The 20,804-nt window shown below is 44.3% G+C and overlaps 1 protein-coding gene across 5 annotated transcripts in view; it reads right to left on the bottom strand.

Moving 5' to 3' along the window:
* The window catches only part of robo2 (roundabout, axon guidance receptor, homolog 2 (Drosophila)), a 1,389,008-nt gene that overhangs the window by 92,078 nt on the left and 1,276,126 nt on the right, over nucleotides 1-20,804 (bottom strand). For all 5 annotated transcript variants that reach the window (XM_073044783.1, XM_073044782.1, XM_073044780.1 and 2 more), the window contains 6 exons: nucleotides 20,516-20,707; nucleotides 17,918-17,944; nucleotides 12,518-12,560; nucleotides 7,219-7,355; nucleotides 2,894-3,154; nucleotides 1,799-1,918 (listed from right to left, as the gene is read on the bottom strand). In XM_073044783.1, coding sequence (XP_072900884.1) covers nucleotides 1,799-1,918; nucleotides 2,894-3,154; nucleotides 7,219-7,355; nucleotides 12,518-12,560; nucleotides 17,918-17,944; nucleotides 20,516-20,707 — 780 coding nt within the window. The remainder of the gene's footprint in view (nucleotides 1-1,798; nucleotides 1,919-2,893; nucleotides 3,155-7,218; nucleotides 7,356-12,517; nucleotides 12,561-17,917; nucleotides 17,945-20,515; nucleotides 20,708-20,804) is intronic.

Below are 20,804 nucleotides of genomic sequence, written 5' to 3'. Positions count from 1 at the left end.
ATCATGATCACAACCCTCCCCACCATTGAGGTCATCTTCAAAAGGTGCTGCCTCGAGAAGGCAGCATCCACCTCTAAGGACCCTCACTATCCAGATGTGACTTTTCTCATTGTTACTACTGGGGAAGAGAAGCCGTTTCAGGAACAGCTTCTTCCGCTCCACCATCAGATTTCTGAATGGACAATGAACCCATGAAGACTACCTCACTACCTCTTGATTTCCACCTCAGATTTTTTCTGTTCCTCTGTCCTGCTGCAGACAAACAGAGGATCAGGGGGTGCAGACTCAGATTAGAGGGATGTCCATTTGGAATGGAGTTGAGGAGGACTTTCTTTAGCCAGAGGGTGGTGAATCTGTGGAATTTGTCACCACAGGTGGCTGCGGAGGCAAAGTCAGTGAATATATTTAAAGTGGAGTTTAACAGGTCAGTACATGAAAGGTTACAGGGCGAAGGGAGGAAAATGGAATTGAGAGGGATAATAAATCAGCCATGACGGAATGGCGGACCAGACCTTATTGGCCGACCGGCCTAATTCTTCTCCTGTGTCTTATGGTCTTGTGATTTTAAACCTCATTCTGATTCCAACATCCATGCTGGGAGTGCAGACTGCTACAGGAGTACAGGGACAGCTCCTGATAGTCCAGGTATCTGATCTGAAGGATCTGAGTCTGGGTCAGATTTATTGTCACCGACATATGTTAAGACGTGTTGCTTTGTGATGTCAGTACAGTGCAATCCATAAAATATACTGTAAATTATAATAAGAAAATTTAAAAAAATTAAACCAGAAGTGCAAAAAAGAGAACAAAATAATGAGGTAGTGTTCATGGGTTCATCATCCGTTCAGAAATCTGATGGTGGAGGGGAAGAAACTGTTCCTGACACACTGAGTGTGTGTCTTTAGGCTCCTGTATATCCTCCCTGATGGTAGAGATGAGAAGAGGGCATGTCCTGGATGATGGAGGTCCTTAACAATGGATGCTGCCTTTCTGAGGCATTGTTTTTTGAAGATGTCCTCATTGGTGGGGAAGCTAGTGTCCATGTTGGAACAGGCTGAGATTACAATCCTCTACGTCTTTTTCCGATCCTGTGCGTTGGTCCCTCCATACCAGATGGTGATGCAACCAGTTTGAAAGTTCTCCACAGTACATCTGTAGAGCAAGGGTTCCCAACCTGGGCTCTATGCCATAACATAGGGTTGGGATCCCCTGTAGATTCTTTGGTAACATAACAAACTTCAGTGATCAGTCCCCTGTCCTCTCATGGTTGCTAGGAAGTTGGCATGGGTTAGCTGTTTGACATATTTTATTCTTTACCCTACTGACCAGTCCACAGCATCTCTGGGACCCTTTGATACACTGAAAGTCTCTCCCTTTTCTTCAGGCTGGAGTTAAGGAAAAGAAATTAATCTCCAAGCATGAGTACATCATTGTTAGCTTCCAACAAGACAGAGTGCACAAGGAAACTGCTTGTCATAGATTGACCCATCTCATTAATACATCGCCAGACCTGTTTCCATGGGCAACACAGACAAAATACCAGAGGAACTCAGCAGGCTAGGTTTCATCTATGGAAAAGAGAATAGTCAATGTTTCGGGATGAGACACTTCATTAGCATGAAGGGTCCTGATGAAGGGTCTCAGCCCAAAAAGTCAACTGTTTACTCTTTTACATAGATGCTGTCTGACCTGCTGAGTTCCTCCATAATTTTGTGTGTGTTGCTTGGATTTCGAGCATCCGCAGATTTTCTTCTGTTCTCATGGGATTCAGATGGTAGTGTTAGTATGGAGGACAAACCTGAGAGGCTTCTTTCTGAGCTGTTGTGGGAACTGGAGGTGCTGAAGTCCTCAGAATGGTTGTGAGGCATTCTGTTAGACAATCCCTCAGCCAATCGGTAGTCAGGGATGATAAGCAGGGCTAAAGGTCAAAGGGTAGAAGTCACAGCGGCATCAGGTGTTATTAGGTCATGGTGCAAGCACATGCAAGTACATGCAGTTAAAGCAAAAGCAGTGGAGGTTCTAAGGAAACAGCAAAAACTACTTGCAAACACGAGTCTCATCATCGGGACCATTGTTTTTGCATCTGGTTCCATTTTAATGGTGCACAAAAGGAAAATGGGTGCAAAACCCACTGCAATAAAACTTTGGCTTGTTTAATCCCAGGATGCAGAAGCAATCTTTGGGCTAAAGTCTGCAGGATTTCACGTGGACTCCTAGCTGTGTAGGAGTTGAAGATTGGGGAAAAGGTTGGTCAGTAGCATTGAGAAATATGAGCAGAATGTGGGAGATAGGACTGGGGAAGAAGATATGTGGGTGGGTTTTGGGTGAACAGAGAGAAGTTGGGTGTGTAGGGGTTGAAGATTGGGGAGAAGGTTGGTCAGTGATATTGAGAAATATGGGGAGAATGTGGGAGATGGGACTGGGGAAGAACGTATATCGGTAGGTTTAGGGTGGGCAGGGAGAAGGTGGGTGTGTAGGGCTTGAAGATTAGGGAGAAGGTTGGTTGGTGGTATTGAGAAATATGGGGAGAACGTAGATGAAGGTATGTCGATTGTTTTGAGGAAGAACAAGGAGATGGATACAGAGGGCTTGAGGATTGAGGAGGAGGTTGGGGTGCAGAATTGTGAAAAATAGTTTGAAGATGGTGAGGGATTTGGGAAGAAGGTGGAAGGAAGAGTTGTGGATTCGTGCAGACTGATGTAAATTCAAATTTATGTTCCAGTTCTTCATAATTCCACATGTCCAGGCTCATATACATCTAGGATGCCAAAAACATGAAGCCATGATGCTGAAACTCCTTGTCTGAAGCACAATGAAAGCCTTCTCATTTGTCTTTGAAGTGTCTGTGCACTCTAACTGAACTTACCCCAAGTTGTACACCTTTCCCACTCACCATTGTTGAACTTGTTCTGCTCCGGCAGAGAGTATGTGCATCCAGAAGAGTCAGACTTCTGCTGGGCGGAGTTCTTCCACTGGGGGTCGGGCAGGTCAACGGCCAGCTCCTGGATGCTGCTGGAGTGGAGGATCTGGGTGGTGGCGTATGGCGTGGCCTGGGTGACCTGTCCTGGGCTGCTGAAGCCGGCCTTAGTGGTGACATCGATGCTGCTGTAAATGGCGCTGTCCGACAGCATAGTTCCCAGTTTATCACTCTGGCCTGAGGGACGTGTGGGGGCAAGGTGTGTGAGGGCAGAGGAGGAAGGGGTGAGGTTGAAGGGAGGGAGCAGAGGAGAGAGAGAGGGGGAGGGGAGAGGGTAGTGGGAGAGGGGGGTGGCAGTGAAAGAAAGCAAGGGAGAAAAGGGGAGAAGGAGAGAGAGAATGGTGGAAAGTGTAGAAGGGAGAAAAGGGGAGAGATAGGGGAGAGAAAAAAGAGAGAAAGAGAGGCAGTGTGAGGAGGGAGGGAGGGAAAGAAAGTGGCGGAAACAAGGGAAGAGAGAGTGAGAGAGAGAATGTGGAAAGAACAAAAGAGAGTGAAGAGAGGGAGGGAAAGAGTGTGGGAGAGAGGGGAGAGAGGGAAGAGAGTGGTAGAGAGAGAGAGGGCAGTGGAAGGGGAGAAAGAAAAGGAAGAGCAGGTGAAGAGAGAAAGAGACAACAAGTAAAAGAGGGAAAGGGAGAGTATGGATGAGAGAAGCAAAACATGAGGGATAGAGAGAGTGAATGAGAGAGATGGAAAGGAAGAAGAGAAAAATTGAAAAGCAGGGCAAAAAGAGAGTAGGGGATGGAGGAAATAGAGAGAGAAGAGGAGAAGAGAATGGGGAAGGGGTGAGGGACAGAGGAGAAGGGGAGGCGAGAAAGAGTTAGAGAAGGGAGAGAGAAGGGGAGGGGATAACAGAGAGGGGAAACAGAGGAAAAGAGGAGTGAGGCAGGGAAGCAGAAAGAGGGAGAAAGGGGAGAAAAGGAGAGAGAGTGAGAGTGCCCAAGAGAGTTAGGAAATAAAAGGCAGGGAGAGAGGGAAAGAGAAAAAACTAGTCAGTGATCCGTAGGCGAGTCTGCAAACGACCACATCTGACATGAAAAATAAACATGTCATCCTGAGTGTAAGTGTTTCGGAACAGATGCAGTCCATGAACCAACAGAGGGGAGATGATATACAGTCCCCATCTGTGATATGCTCAATGCCCTTCACAATCCACTGACTAAATCCATCCTTTATATATAAAAACAACACCGAGAAATTGCAGGAATTACACAGCGTGATGCTCAGCATCTGGCCTCCATTTAAAATTTCCAATTCCTGTTAAAATCTCTGCACAGTTTTGGCCCTCACTACCTTTTCAGTCTCATCCGAATACTCTGAGATCACTATACTTGTATTTAATCAGCCCCAACCACTGGCTGTGCCCAGGTTGCCAGCTCCAGCATTTCCTCAGTCTCTCTCCTTCCTTCCTTGTCCATGGCATGCTTTAAAACCTCTCTCTTTCACCATTTTCTCGGCCACCTTTCCTAATATACCTGGTGTACTTTGGTGTCTCATCTCAATCGGATTTTCCACCTGTCAGCCGGGTTTACTTGAGTTAAGGTGTGAGGTAAATGAACCTTTCACTGAACACGTTGAATGTAAAATATTTCCTAGAAACCTTGCAGCATAAAAAAGAAAACAAACATCAATATAAGTGAGTTACTGTGATTCCGAAGGATTTGCCTGAATGGGCAGTGGGAGCAGATTGTGAAGAACTTCAGTAATGAATTTGATAATTACTTCAACAAATAACGAAAGGCATGTAGAGAGACAGGAAGGGAACTGGAATAATTCCCTTTCTGTGGTACGGCCTCAGATGGACATCACTTTAGAACTGAGATGTCCAGGCATTTTTTTTTCAACCAGAGGGTGGTGAAACTATGGAATCTGTTGCTACACAAATCTATGGAAGCCAAATCATTGGATGTATAGCATTCCTGCGCCATTGAGGATAAGAACAGGATGATAAGGAGGTTGAATGTCTGACTAAAGACCTGGTGGAAGACCCTGGCTCTGGGAAGTAATATACCACTTGCTTCATACCACTGCCTCAACGACCATTGCCCAGTTGCACTCACTCTAATTTGATGAAGTGCTTTGAGACATTGGTCACGACCAGAAATAATTCCTGCCTAAGCAATTGTCTGGACCTGCTATAATTTTTCTATTGCCCGATAGGTCTACAATGGATGCGATCTCACTGCTCTCCATTCTGCTGGACAAAAGTAATACTTATGTCAGACTGCTGTTTTTTTCAATGCAATAATACCTTCAGGTTCTAATCAACAAGCTCCCAAACCTGGGCCTCTGTACCTCCTTCTGCAAGGGGATCCTTGACATCGTCACTGGGAAACTGCAGTCAGTGAAAGTTGGAGATAACATCGCATCTTCACTGACAATCAACACTGGTGCACATCAAAGATGTGAGCTTAGCCCTCTGCTCCATTCACTGTACACTCACTGTGTGACTAGGCGTAGCTCAAATTCCATCTATGAATTTGCAGAAGGAAAAGCTATTGTTGGCAGAATTTCAGAAAGTGATGAGGAGGTGTACAGGAGTGAGATAGGTCTGCTGGTTGAGTGGTGTTACAGCAACAACCTGGCACTTAATGACAGCAAGACCAAGGAACTGATAGTGAACCTCAGGAAGGGGAAGTCAGGGGAACACACACCAGTCCTCATAGAGAAATCAGAAGTGGAAAGGATGAGCAGTTTTAAGTTCCTGGGTGTTCCTAGGTGCAACTGCGCTGCTCCAAAGAGTGCTATATGAGGTCATTCTTACCCTCGGCTATTAGGCTCTATAATGAGTCAACCTCTAGCGAGAGTGGCGATGACTCCCTCCTGATAGACTGGTTGACATAACTTATTTTTTATTCTTCTTTAATTTTCTTCTAATATTTGTATATTGGTATATCTGTGCAATTGCAATGTTACTGTAACACTGAAATTTCCTTTGGGATCAATAAAATATCCATCTATCTTAACATCTTTTGAAGATCTACCTTGGGCTCAACATATTGATGCAGTTACAAAGAAGGCACAACAGTGGCTATATTTCATTACGAGTTTGAGGAGAATTGGTATGTCATCAATGATTCTCACAAATTTCTACAGATATACCATGGGGAGCATTCTAACTGGTTGTATCACCATCTGGTATGGAGGGGCCATGGCACAGAATCAGAAAAAGCTGCAGACAGTTGTAAACTCAGCTAGCTACATTATGGGCATTAGCTTTCCCTGCATCTAGGACACCTTCAAAAGGTGATGCCTCTAAAAGGTGGCATCCACAATTAAGGACCCCCATCATCCAGGACATGAACTCTTCTCATTGCTACCATCAAGAATGAGGTGCAGGAGCCTGAAGGCACACACACAGAGTTTCAGGAACAGCTTCTTCCCCTCCGCCATCAAGTTTCTGAATGGACAATAAACCCATGAACTCTACTTCATTATTTCTCTTCTCTTTGTACGCTACTTATTTCATTTATTTTTATAGATATACTTACTGTAATTTTCATTTTATTACTATTATTGTGTATTACAATGTATTGCTACTAGAAAGCAAAAGATTTCATGACATTTGCCAGTGATATTCAACCTGATTCTGAATCCTCTATCCCTACCAGTCTCTCCGCTTCTCTCCATTTCCCTTAAGAACCACAGAGCCAGATTCAATGCTGGAGACCTGTTCGCTGGGGCTTTCCCGGGTAAGTTGGCCCATCAATGTATTTAGGCAGAGATTGGTAGGTATTGGATGTATGGGTTAGGGTTAGCAAGTTATGGACACGCTACGTTGGCTCCAGAAGCATGCTGACACTTTCGGGCTCCCCAGCAGAATCCTCAGATGTGTTGGTCGTTGGCGCAAACAACATATCTCACTCTATGTTTCGATGCTTCAATACACCTGTGCCAAATAAAGGTGATCTTTAAATCTTTAAGGATGACAGATTAGCCGGGTGTCACCTGTTGAATGACTGCAGTGAACTAGCTGGGGCATTCGTCGTGTTCATGGTCACCATTATAAATGAATAATTTTTCTTATGCTTTAGATTGTTAGTTCCACAGCTACAATGCTGGGACTGAACTCTGATCTCTGGTTCTGCACCAGTACAACTATATCCATATCCAGCATACTAAACTCAACTGTCTTCACGTGATCCAGATCTTCATGTTCCCTTCCCTCCTAGCTAGGGTCCTTGGGATCTCGCAGCAGAGGTCCCGAGTTCACCCAATGGCACCGAACCTCGGCTTGTACTCACCTCCACGGCTGAAGTTCCCAACTCCTCCCAGGTCGCTGGGGCCATTGCTGCTGCCGTTGACGGGAAGGCTGGTGGCAGGCCAGGAGTCTGCGAGCCACGGGTAGCTGGATTCACCAGGGTTAAGCAGGCCGGGTCTACTGGAAGAAACCAAGAACAATAGAAAAATAGCTTAGAAAAATAGAGGGCTATGGGTAACCCTAGGTAATTTCTAAAGTAAGGACATGTTTGACACAGCTTTGTGGGCTGAAAGGCCTGTATTGTGCTGTAGGTTTTCTAAGTTTCTATGTAACAAAAAAAAAATTACCCTCTGAGGCACCGTGACCGACTTGCCCCAATCAAGATTACTGGGTTTGGCAGGGTTCCCTTTGTCCTTGCCTGGGCCCTGTCATTTATCAGTAGAGAACTCAAAACTTGATAGGTATTTTCTGACCCTAAGAATAATTTCTCCCACTCCTGGATTTGATCATTTGGTCAGAGCAGCTGGTGTTTTATAAGTGAAGGAGTTTGAGAACTTAAAATCACAGCACCGTTAAAGATGCACAAGGAGATATTTTGGCCCATTAAGTTTGCAGACCTTTGTCACTTCCATCCTTCACTTCCCAGCTTCTGTCACTATTCCCACTGTCCCATCCTCTACTTGCCTATTTTTCCTCCTCAGCTGGATCCACCTGTCACCTACCAGATCCAGTCACCTCTTCATACCATGCATCTTCCTTCTATCATTAAAGGTTCTCAACCCAAAATGTCAACTGATCATGTCCCTCCGTAAATGCTGCCTAACCCGTTGAGTTCCTCAAGATTCCTACGCTTCAGATTCCAGCTTTGGTAGTCTCTCTTCTGTTTTGAGTGAGTTTGTGATGGTTCCCATCAATTCACTCTCCAACTTCTCATGTAGGTCGGGAAATTACTCTCCATCCACAGTATGCTGAATTCCTCTTTGAAGGTTGCGATTGTGTTCCCACCAGCCAGTGAGTTTCAGGCAGTGAGTTTCACATCATCACCACATCTGTGCAAAGAATAAGTCCTTACTCACATCTGCCTCTTCACCATCATTTTAAATCTGTGCCCAAAATAACAGGGAGCACAGCCCAGTCCATCAGGCAAGTCTCTCCCCCATTGACTTTGTCTACATTTCCTGCTGCCTCATAAAAGCAGCCAACATAACCAAGGACTCCTCCTCCCCCAGACATTTTCTCTTCTCCCATTTCTTGTTGGGTATACTGCAGTCTACAACAGCTTGAGAACACGTACCATCAGGCTTAAGGACAACTTCTATTCCACTGTTATGTCAATTGCATGGACCTCTTCTCCTGCAAAGGTGAAATCTTGATTTTCCCATCTACCTTGCCAGGGCCTTTGAAGTTTTTGTCTACTTGAACTGCAGTTTCTCTGTAACTGGAAAACTATTTATAACGCTACAACTGTAACACTTCCAAACCAATGTCCTACATTGACCTCCTCAACATTGCTGTGACCTGTTGTACCATTTTGTTGAGCACCTCCACACCATTTGCCAAAAAAGCGAAACTTCCTGATGGTCAAAAAATATAATTCCGATTCCTATTCCCATTCCGACATATCAACTCATGGCCTCCTCTTGTCCTTCGATGAGGCTACTCTCAGGTTGGAGGAGCAACACCTTATATTCTTTCTGGGTAGCCTCCAACCTGATGGCAGGAACATTGATTTCTCCTTCTGGTATTCTTTCCCCTCTGTCTCCCCTCTTCTTCTATTCATTACTCCAGCCTATTACCTCTTCTCACCTGCCTATCACTTCCCCCTGCATCCCTCTTCTTTCCCTTTCTCCCATGGTCCACTCTCCTGTCCTATCAGATTCCTTCACTCCAGCCCTTTACCTTTCCCACCCACCTAGCTTCACCTATCACCTTTTAGCTATGTTCCTTCCCCTCTCTAACAACCGCCCCCCACATCTTTTTATTCTGGTGTCCTTCCCCTTCCTTCCCTGTCCCGATGAAGGGTCTCAGTCTGAAACATCGACTTTTTATTCATCTCTGTAGACCTGCTGAGTTCATCCAGCATTTTGTGTGTGTTCCTCATTTATTATTTTATTTTTAATTCCGTTCCAACTTGTAAAAATTGTGTATAATTTATGAGCAACATACAAAATGCTGGAGGAACTCAGCAGGCCAGACAGCATCAATGAGAGGAATAAACAGAGGAATAAAGATCCTCCTGCATTTTATGTGTGTTGCTCTGGGTTTCCAGCATCGGCAGAATCTCTTGCATATATAATGTATGATCTTTTTGCGAAAATTGAATATCTGATACTCTGTGCCTGTGATGTTGCTGCAAATAAGTTTTTCATTGCACTTCTGATACAAATACTTGTCCCGATGACAATAAACTTGACTTTATATCCTGTATTCTGTTATTTGTGATGGAATGATCTGTCTGGATAGCATGCAAACAGGTTTTTCTCTGTATCTCGATGCATATGACAGTAATAAACAGATTACGACTTGTCCCAGTTAAGTAAACATCTCTGTTTCCTCTGAACCAGTCATGGACTTGGACCCAGTTTGCTCAAGGCCAAGGCAGATGTGGGCATGGCTGCTCCTGACAGAGTGAAGGGAATAGGGCACCACGGTAGCATAGCTGGTTAGTGTAATGCTATTATAGCTCAGGGGAGTTTGGAGTTCAATTCCGACGTCATCAGTAAGGATGTTGTATGTTCCTTCCTGTGAATGTGCAGGTTTCCTCCGGGTGCTCCAGTTTCCTCCCACATTCTAAAGACATACCAGTTAGACCATAACATAAAGGCACATAATTAGGCCATTCAACCCATTGAGTCTGCTCTATCATTTCATCATGGCTGATCCATTTTTCCTCTCAACCCCATTCTCCTGCTTTCTCACCGTAACCTTTCATGCCTGGACTAATCAAGAACCTCTGCCTTAAATATACCCAATGACTTGGCCTCCAAAGTTGCCTGTGGCAACAAATTCCACAAATGCACCACTCCTCATCTCTGTTCTAAATGGACATTCTTCTATTCTGAGGCTGCACCCTCGGGCGCTAGACTCCCCCACTATAGGAAAGATCCTCTCCATGTCGACTCTACCATTTATTCGGTTAATTGGTCATTGTAAGTTGCCCTGTGATTGGGTTGCTGGGTGGTGCACATCTTTGGACTGGAAAGGTCTGTTCTACACTGTATCTCTAAATAAAGTATAATGTGCCGTGTTGGCCAAACTGGATGACTGCACGGTTCAACCTTCGCTTGCAGGCAAGCTGTGTCAGAACAGAGAGCCCTGATGCATTTTTAACGTGTTCCCTAGGTACACTACATTAATCTGAAATGCCCGTCCCCACAGTATGGTAATGACAGGTGATCTGCCTCCAATCTATCCATCATCTCTGAGTCATTTACCATGTGATCGATTCAGTGTAATCGGAAGACTCACAGCAGTTTGGTAGCAGCCAATAAGAAGTGGCCATTGCAAGCATTTAAGCTAATAATGTCCAATTAATGCAGCCAACATCTATCTAAGAAATCAGTACAAGATTTTTATCTTTGTTACCTGTTCTTTTCATGATACATGGAAGGGATTAAACATCCAATGTTATTTTGGCCCATAATTTCCAGCTCGGCCAACTGCCATTAAACATTACCTGTCTTTCGTTCTGGATTAGATATTGGGAACTTTTCTCAGTACTTGCTGCTCCATTCCTGAATCTTACTGGGAGATGGGACCACAGACAGTATGCATAGGCTGAGTGAGGTGGGAATATTCCATCATTGCATGTCAATGTCATGTTCCTCTCCCTACAGCTGAATGACTTACAAAGGGTCACAGGACATGGAAACCACAAGACAAGATATACAATAGGAGCAGAATGAGGCCATTTGGCCCATCGTCTGCTCCTCCATTTCATCATGATCTATTTCCTTCTCATCCCCAATCTCCTGCTTTCTCCCTGTATCCCTTCATGCCTTGATCAATCAAGAATCTAACAACCTCTGCCTTAAATATACTCAATAGCTTGGCTTCCACAGCTGCTTGTAGCATTGAATTCCACAGATTCTCCACTCTCTGGTCAAAGAAACAGGTCTGTCAGCCTAACGTTCCATGCTGACCAAGATGACGAGCTAAGTTAGCCTAATTTGCCCAGGTTTGGTTCAAATTCTTCTAAATCTTTTCTACCCAAATGTTTTTAATGGACCACTTCCTCCAGTAGCTCATTCCACACACGAGTCATCCGCTGGGTGAAGAAAGTTACCTTTCAGGGTCCTTCTAAATCTTTCACCTCTCACCTTAAAATAGTGCCCTTTGTTCCCAATATCCTAACCTTTGGGAAAAGAAGGCATTCACCCTTTCTATATTTCTCCTCATTTTATACAAATCTACAAGATCACTGTCATTCTCCTAGCCTTCTCAACCTTTTTCCATAGATAAGTTTCTCAAGTCCTAAAACATCCAAGTAATCCTCTTTTGATCTCTTTCCAGATAATGGCATCTTTTCTATAACAGGGGGATCAAAGTCAAACACAGTACCCCAATGCAGACTCACTAATGCCTTGCACAACTGCAATGTAACCTACACACTCAGTCCACTGAATGACGAAGGCCTTCTTCACCACCCTGTCTACCAGTGACACCACTTTCAGCAAACCATTAGCCACTTCTCAATAGTCTGGCCCTATCAATGTAAATGAACCTTCTTTTGTACAGCCACCATCATTGTGTGACTGGCCCCTTGATAATTCCAGATTGAAAGTGAGGGTATTTACATTATTAGGTCTTGGATCCTACAATGCCATTAAATGTTTGAGGTCACCAGCACCAGTCTAACAACCATGAAGGACATATAAATACAGAAATGGGCCAATAACATCATGAAGGATCCCACCCACCCTGCTAATGGACTGTTAGTCCCATGCCTGTCAGGGTGGAGGCTAAGCCAGGACCACCAGATTCAAAACCAGTTACTTTCCCCAAGCAGAAATGCTGATCAACACCTCCACCCACTAACCAACCCCTCCACAACCCTCACGACCACTACTTTATCACTTCCTGTCAGTCACCTTATGTATAATCACTCCATGCCCAGTGTCACTTTATGTACATACAATCAATCTATGTCTACAAACTATATTAAGTATTCATACTTATTGTTTTTCTTATTCATTATCTTATTGTGATTTTTGTGCTGCATCAGATCCAGAGTAACAGTGATTTCATTTTCCAGTACCCTTGTGTACTGGAAATGACATTAAATAATTTTGAATCTTCAGTTAAATATTGAACAATTGAAGCTCTGACTTTCTTGAACTCACCTTCCATTGCTCATCATTCCTCCATCAACACGTTGGAATGTCACTGTGATTTTCCCACAGGATGGATGAAAGGGGAAAGAGAACAAAACAGATCTCTGTTAGATATCCCTTCAGCAGAACATCATTTTCACGGTTCCAAAAGAAAGTTCACCATTACTATTACCGGTACATCCCATCCACAAACTATTTTTTATATTCATCAGCACATTATGAGGCATCTGTCACACCAAGATACAAGTCAGCAAGAAGTTCAAGTAAACATGTTAAAAATCAAATCATGCTGAACTACGGCAAGTATCTGAGGCTTTGAAGTGCTCCTCTAGGCCTGGCCTTTGTAGCGCTACTCTAGTCTCAGGCTTTATAGTGCTACACAAAGCCCAGGCCTTATAGAGTTGCTCTAGGCCCAGGCTTTATAGAGTTGCACCAGGCCCAAGGTTTGTTGTGCTGCACTAAGGCCAATTTGTGTCCTGCTGCACTAGGCTTTGACACCGAGATTTTGGAATGCCCAGAAAATCCCTGCAAAATCAAAAATTACAATACACTGGACAACATGCATTCTTTATCATTTAAGAAGACAAATTGCCTGAATTATACTGTTCCTTCAATAAAAATGAGTAATCTGCAATTTGAGATACAGTACAGGTAGCACTGACATGGCTTCCACAGATTTGATTCCACATTGATGTGCTTATCAATTGACAAGCTATTTATCCTGCTTATGGGTGCCATTACCCAAAAAGGAACACTCGCCAAAAAGATATTTGGACCAACTATTCAGTGCTGGTACTCTGGTTATGCTTCCATCTCACCCAGCCACTACATCCCTCCATTCATACTCTCAATTGTTCATCACTGCCGCCAGCTTCAGCTACTTCCACACACTTCCATTGCTCACTGGGCAAGGAGATTTCTTTGGAACTTTGGAAAGTATGTACAGGGACTTAAGACTGATGGCCCAAAATCTGGACCGAGAAAGTATCAAATGACAAAAAGTGAATGGTAACAGAGATGATAAATGGTTTAATGACTTAACACAACACTTATGAGAAAACATTTATTGAAGCTGTGAGATACATAACACTGCAAAGCAATTGTGACACCACTCCAAAAGTAAATTCAAAATTAAAATCAAAACATTCATTGTTTAAAAGCATTTCACACCCATTTAACTGAGGGATTTCCCAAGTTGTCAAGATGCCAGTTACACTTCACTAACAGCCAGAGTAGGGACAATACAAACTACATACAGCATGAAGCTCTTTCAACAATCTGCCATCACACACTCCCAGGACAGGGACAGTTAGATACAGAGTTAATCTCCCTGTATACTGTGCCATCATACACTCCCAGGGCAGGGACAGTCAGATACAGAGTGAAGCTCCCTCTACACTGTCCCATCACACACTCCCAGGACAGGTACAGTCAGATACAGAGTGAAGCTACCTCCGCACTGTCCCATCACACACTCCCAGGACAGGGGCAGTTAGATACAGAGTGAAGCTCCCTCTGCACTGTCCCATCACACACTCCCAGGGCAGGGACAGTTAGATACAGAGTGAAGCTCCCTCTACACTGTCCCATCACACACTCCCAGGGTAGGGACAGTCAGATACAGAGCGAAGCTCCCTCTACACTGTCCCATCACACACTCCCAGGACAGGGACAGTTAGATACAGAGTGAAGCTCCCTCTACACTGTCCCATCACACACTCCCAGGGCAGGGACAGTTAGATACAGAGTGAAACTCCCTGTACACCCTCCCATTCCCTGTGCCCAGGGCAGATTAAAAAAGTAATGTTTGATTTTTGTCCTGTCGTTTGAAGTTCTGCATTGCTGGAGTGATGCAGTAATCTTCTGTCTTCTCATGAACTAACACAAGAGATATTATTTGAACTAACCATGGGGTACAGTAGAAAGTTGGTTTATCATATCCTGTTTTACTTCGAGATGAATGCATGTCGTTAATTCTCTGCACAACAAGTGTCATCTGTGCTACAGCCAGAAGAAAATTCCTAACCAGACAACACTGGAAGTGAATTTAATGAAAATTCTATACTTCACCCCCTCAGAGCAGTGAGGGGATGGTGTCCAGAAACTTTAAAAATTCTGAGATGGGTCTTCTGAACATAATTTTTGGATTCTTTCATGGAGTAGTCAGCTGGGGGGCATAAACAAAGCATTATAAAAATGCACGAGTCCCACAGAACCATCTGGCTCACCAGATACAAGTTCCAGAGATAATCTAAAATTGGAATCTGCTGGTTTGGTTTTCTTTATGACTGCCGGGGAGATGGAGATGCTTCCTCCCACGCCAGTCCCTCTCTCTGGAAGCTGGATCTTAGATTCAGCTGGCAATTAGCTTTGGAACTTTGAACAAGGAGTTTTATGCAAGGATATGTGCCTTGTTCAATGTGGACAAGGTATGATATCATTACAATCTGCTAATTACTATCTGCAGAACTTTGCACAATGGGCTTTTGTCTTTCGTCTCCAGATTTTCCCATCAATTTGGGAAATAGTTGTTTTCTCCCCATCTCCCTAGAGCATTGCAAGATGAGGGAGAGACCTTAAAGTTCAAAGTTCAAAGTTTAAAGTAAATTTCTTATCAATGTACATATATGTCACCATATTTATTGAGCTACAACACAGAATAGCCCTTGCCATCCTTCAAGTCATGTTGCCCTGCAATCTCCTGATTTGATCCTGGCTTAACCACAAGACAATTTACAATGACCAATTAACCCACTAACCGGTACGTCTCTGGACTGTGGGAGGAACTAGAGCACGTGGAGGAAACCCATGCCATCATGGGGAGAATGTACAAACTCTGTATAGTTAGTAGAGGGAATTGAACCAGGTTTGCTGGTACTGTAAAGCATTGTGCTATCCATTATGCTACCGTGCTTGTTCAACCCTCAGTTTAATTTTATTATGTGTGTTTCACAATAGAATTTTTGAAGAACCATACATGATAAGATGGACAAACAACCAATGTGCACACAACAACAAACTGTGCTGTGACGAGATCTGAAGGATTATTAAAATTGTACTGTTCCTTTAAAGAGAGAGAGAGAGAGAGAGAGAGAGAGAGAGAGAGAGAGAGAGAGAGAGAGAGAGAGAGAGAGAGAGAGCGAAGAGTGTATGTGATGAGAGAGAGCAACAAAAAGCCTGTGAGTTGCCTTAGAAACGGCAAGGTGGAACTATATGATGGACAGCTGGTGTTCAGCACTTGTGGAATATATACAAGGTCAAATGGCTTTGTAATCAGACACACGAGACATGGAAGACACTGACACTGGTTGAGCTTTGTGTGCCCACAACAAAGGTGGGGTTTTTGCTCACAGTGTGGACAAAGGGGTGACCGGTGGAAAGCTATCGGTGTATTTTACCCTCGCCTGGGTTGATAGCTGTACCATGTGAAAACAGCATCCTCTTTTGTGTGGTCACAGTTGGTAACTTTAATAAGTTTTGGGAGCAGGAGGACGACGTGGAAGATCTGATGTCATCAGCACTAAGAAGACAAAACATCTCTTTCTCTCTCTCCAATCTACTCAATTCAATATCCAGAACTGAACTGACTTCAAACCTATACCACCGTAAGACGGTATCATTTATCACCTTTTGATAAATCATGTGTCAAAGGTTATGGGGAGAAAGCAAGAAAATGGGTTGAGAGCAGGGGATCGCAACCTGGGACCCACAGAACCCTTGATTAATGGTAGCGGTCCAAGGCATAAGAAAGATTGGGAACCACTGGTTGAGAGAGATAATAAATCAGTTATGATGGAATGGTGGAGCAGATTTGATGCCCTCCTGTATCAGCCATTGCCACCTTGGGAAGAAATCTCTTGCTGTCTACTCTATGTATCGTCATCTCTGTTGTCACCTCTCATCATCCATCGCCAAGCTGTGAATCGGAGAGGTACCACCCCGTGCCAGAGATATAAAACCTCATAGAGGGACCCAAGAGATCCAAGGGGGAGACAGACGGGACCACAGACACTGGATTCTGAGTGAACCAACAACCTGCTGGAGGAACTTAACATGTTGATCAGCATCTGCGGGAGGAAAGGGCCAGTGAACATTTAGGGTAGAAACCCTGCATCAGGAACCAGGAGTGGAGAGGGTCAAGGGTCAAGAATCAACTTTATTCACACTTACATTTACGTGTATTAGGAATTTTCTGTGGTGTGTTGGTCAGGGCACGACATGCAAGAGACAACGTTCAACCATTATAAAAATAAAGAATTGTATAAAGAATAAATTTAGAGGTTCAAGTATGCATATGGAATAAAATATGCATTAAAACCAGCATTTATTTACAATGTAAACAGTATTGTAGAAAGTGGTTTAAAGTGCTTACAGTGCAGTGACTGAGGTGGGAGGGGGCTAACTAGAATGGCTGATCAAGTTAACAGCCTTCAGGAAGATACTTTAAAAATGGCATGATTTTTTTGTTTTACTAGCCCCATAGCACTTTCCAGAAGGGAGTTTTTTTGGAAAAGGCAGTGTTTGCAATATTTTTTCCTGCCTGCTTCTTTGTCCTGACACACAGTGGAGTGGAGTGCAGCCAGTGACCCTTCCTGCTGTCCTGACAGTTCACTGCAGTTTCTGTATGTTGTGAGAGGATTCTGCACTAAACCAGACAGCAGGATCTGATGTGAACACGCTCTCCGTGATGGCAGTGTAGAATTGCATCAGTACGTTTGGGAGAAGATGGGAGGGAGATGGAGAGTGGTGATGAAGGACTGTGACGTGACTGATGGACTGAGGAAGGGTGTAAGATTGGCACCACTTTCCTGTCGTCTCACACCCCTCCTCTGATATCCACGAAAAATGTCTGCAAAATTGGTGGATACAGCCCAGTCCATCACAAGAAAACCCTTTCCCACCATTAAGTACATCAACAAAGAGTGCTGGCGTAAAAAAGTAGCATCCATCATCAGGCTCACCCACCACCTTGGCCAAGCTCACTTATCGCTGCTGCAATCATGTAAAAGCCCACAAGAAAATGAACCTCAGGGTTGTACATGGTGACATACACATACTTCAATAATAAATGCACTTTGAACTTTTGTATTTTGACCCTGTCCACAAAGCCTCCTACTCTCTGGGTAACAACCTCCTCCTCCTCGTGACCTGATTGGGTGACATCAAAGTGGCTGCACCCCTTCCTTGGATGACATGGATATGACCCCACCCTTGCTGTGAGTGACATCACCGCAGGCCCTCCCCACACTGTGGCCCCTGCCCCACCCTTCTCCTCCTGGGTGTGGGAGGCGTGCGGGCCTTGGGGGTGAGGGGAGCATGCGAAAGTGCAGGAGAGGGTGGGAGGCTGCAAGCCGGTTGCTACCTTGGTCCATGCCGAAGACATGCAAGAGACAGAGAGTGGTTCAGTACCTGCCGGAGTAAAGGTGAAAGACTGGACTGCAATAAAGAACAAAAAGAAGACAAGAGAAGATTGTAAGTCATAGACAGAAAAGTAAGATGGAAAGCAGAAATGGAAATGAAGTAGTGGCCAATCACAAGGCTGACATCACATCATAGGCCAATAGAGGACCAATCATTCACTTCACAAATAAACCAAGAGGAACAGATGAACCAATCAGAGGAGGGCTTGACTCAGTTGCAAAGAGGAGTAAGTTGAGAACCAGAGAGATAGTAGGAGGGAAAGCAGATCATTCCCTGGGCCACCTATTGTCCTAAACCCAAGCCATCAACAGTTCACCTTCACGATGGGCCATGCTTGGCACACAACGATGCCTTTCCTTGCCAACACCCTTTACAGCAAAAATCCACACAATGTTGCTGGTTCAGGTACTTGTGTCAAGTAGTCCAGGACAGGGACAATAAGACCCAAGAACACAGGCAAAAGCATCTAAATCAAACATGGGGATACTGGCATTAATAACTGAACATAGAGATACAGGCATCGACACCTCACAGTCCAAATCAAGGATCAAGGAACAACTTTATTCACCAAATACATTTACATGTATTAGAAATTTGCTGTGGTCAGAGCACGACTTGCAACAAATAACAACAAACAGCATTCAACAATTATAAAGAACAAAGAATCACATAAAAATGAAGCCAGAGGTCGAAGTATGGATATGGAACCTTCACTTCAGGGGATTAGATTGGCTTTATCTGTCACATGTACATTGAAACATACAGTGAAATGTGTCACTTGCATCAAATCAAATCAGCAAGGATTGTGCTGGGCAGCCCACAAGTGTCACCAAGTTCTGGCGCCACAACTGACTGACCCCAACCCATGCATCTTTTGGATGTTGGGGGAAAGCAGAGCACCCAGAGTGAATCCACACGGCGAAGGAAAGAACGTTCAGAATTTCGCTATATTCTAATAGCCAAATCACTTCTTTACGTTGAAACAAGCAATAGTCCATTGAGGAACTCTCTTCCAGTCCGAAGAAGAATAACATTATATTATGACTCAGTGTTTTCTGATTTTAAACCAATATTTCCTCCAAGCTGACACTACCTCTCTGATCCACAGCTTGGATACTGTGAACCAGCCGTTCAAATTGTACTTGTTGATAAATTCCTCATGGTCACCCCATTATGGTCATCTCCCACTCACTGAGACATCACAGCCAAGGGAGTTCACCAATGCCTCTGCTTCCTCAGGAGAATGAAGAAATTCGGAAAGTCTCCATCGTCTCTTACCAATTTTTATTGACGCACCATAGAGGGCATTCTGTCGGGAAGCATAAAGGCTTGGTATGGAAATTGCCCTCATGTGGCCCCAAGAAACTGCAGACAGTTGTGGACACAGCGCAGCACACCACAGAAACCAGCCTTCACCTGACAGTCACTGTACACATTCCTGCTACCTCAGTAAACAGCCAGCATAACCAAAGACTCCACTCACTCTGGATATTCTCTGTCTCACCTCTCCCATTGGACAAAAGATACAAAAAGCCTGAAAGCACATCCCATCAGGCTCAAGGACAGCTTCTACCCCACTGTTATCTCCTCTCGACCTGATCTCCTATATGATCAGATGGGCTCTTGGCCTCACAATCTACCTTGTAATGATCGCGCACTTAATTGTTTATCTGCACTGCACTTTGCAGTAGCTTGTACATTTTGTTCTTGCATTCTGTTACTCTTCTACCTTGCTCTGCTTCAATGCACTGTGCAAGAATCTGATCAGTAGGAACAGTATGCAAGACAAGTTTTCACTGTACCTCGGTACATGTGACAATAATAAACCAATACCGACATTGCCAATACGGCCTGAAGCATTGACAGTTTATTCCTCTCCATAAGGTTCACAGCCTGCAGTCCATGGACCCCTCAGTTAACGGTGGGGGTTCATGGCATGAAAAATGTTGGCAATCCTTGCCATAGATAATGTTTGACTTGTTGAGCTCCCCTAGCATTTTGGATGTATTGCACAAAATTTCCAGCATCTGCACAATCTCTTGTGTTTCCTATAGGGAATAAAGTTTATTTTTGAAATACAGAGAAAATTTACAAGGACTTTGCTGAGACTGGGAGACCTGAATTAAAGGGAAAGGTTGAATAGGTTAGGACTTTATTTCTTGGAGCACAGGAGAATGGGGTAAGATTAGAGAGAGGCATATAAAATTATGAGGGGTAGACAGAATAAATACAAGCAAGCTTTTTACACTGAGTTTGGGTGGGACTATAGCTAGAGGCCATGGGTTAAGGGTTATGTTTCTATGACTAGATGGGCCAAGGGCTTGGTTTTGTGCTGTGGCGTTCCATCTCTCTGTAAATCTATGGTGTATGAAGTACCAATGGGACTAGGCAGAATAACAGTTCACTAAGGACTAGATGGACTGAAGGGCCGGCTTCTGTGCTGTAGTGACTCGATGACTCTATGACTTTATAAATCCATGGAGAATGGGGTGCTGATGGGTCTAGACAGAATAACAGTTCACCACAGACTCGGTGGGCCAAAGGGCCTGTTACTGTGCTATATAAAAGACAAGCCTCCCTCCTCACCTGCATAGTTGCTGAGTCCCTTCCTCTTCTTCCTCCGCCAGTACAACCAGATGCTGAAGCCCATCAGGATGACCCAACAGGCCCCACCAATGCCCGCGATGAAGGCCGGCTGCTTCACTACATCCGTGATCTGTTCCGTGATGCTGTTATTGCCGCCGGGCCCTGTCACGAAAATGTCGTCGCCGCGATTCCCTGCCGAGGGGAGACACACGGTCATACACCATGCATGCTTGGCAGAGAGCGAGAACAAAGTTGAGAGGGTATTAGCTGTAAGGAGAGATCCGCCAAG

Source organism: Hemitrygon akajei, chromosome 5, assembly GCF_048418815.1.
Source record: "Hemitrygon akajei chromosome 5, sHemAka1.3, whole genome shotgun sequence".
Lineage (NCBI taxonomy): Eukaryota > Metazoa > Chordata > Chondrichthyes > Myliobatiformes > Dasyatidae > Hemitrygon > Hemitrygon akajei.
Note: the sequence above shows the minus strand (reverse complement) of the source record. Positions and strands in the feature narration are given on the sequence as shown.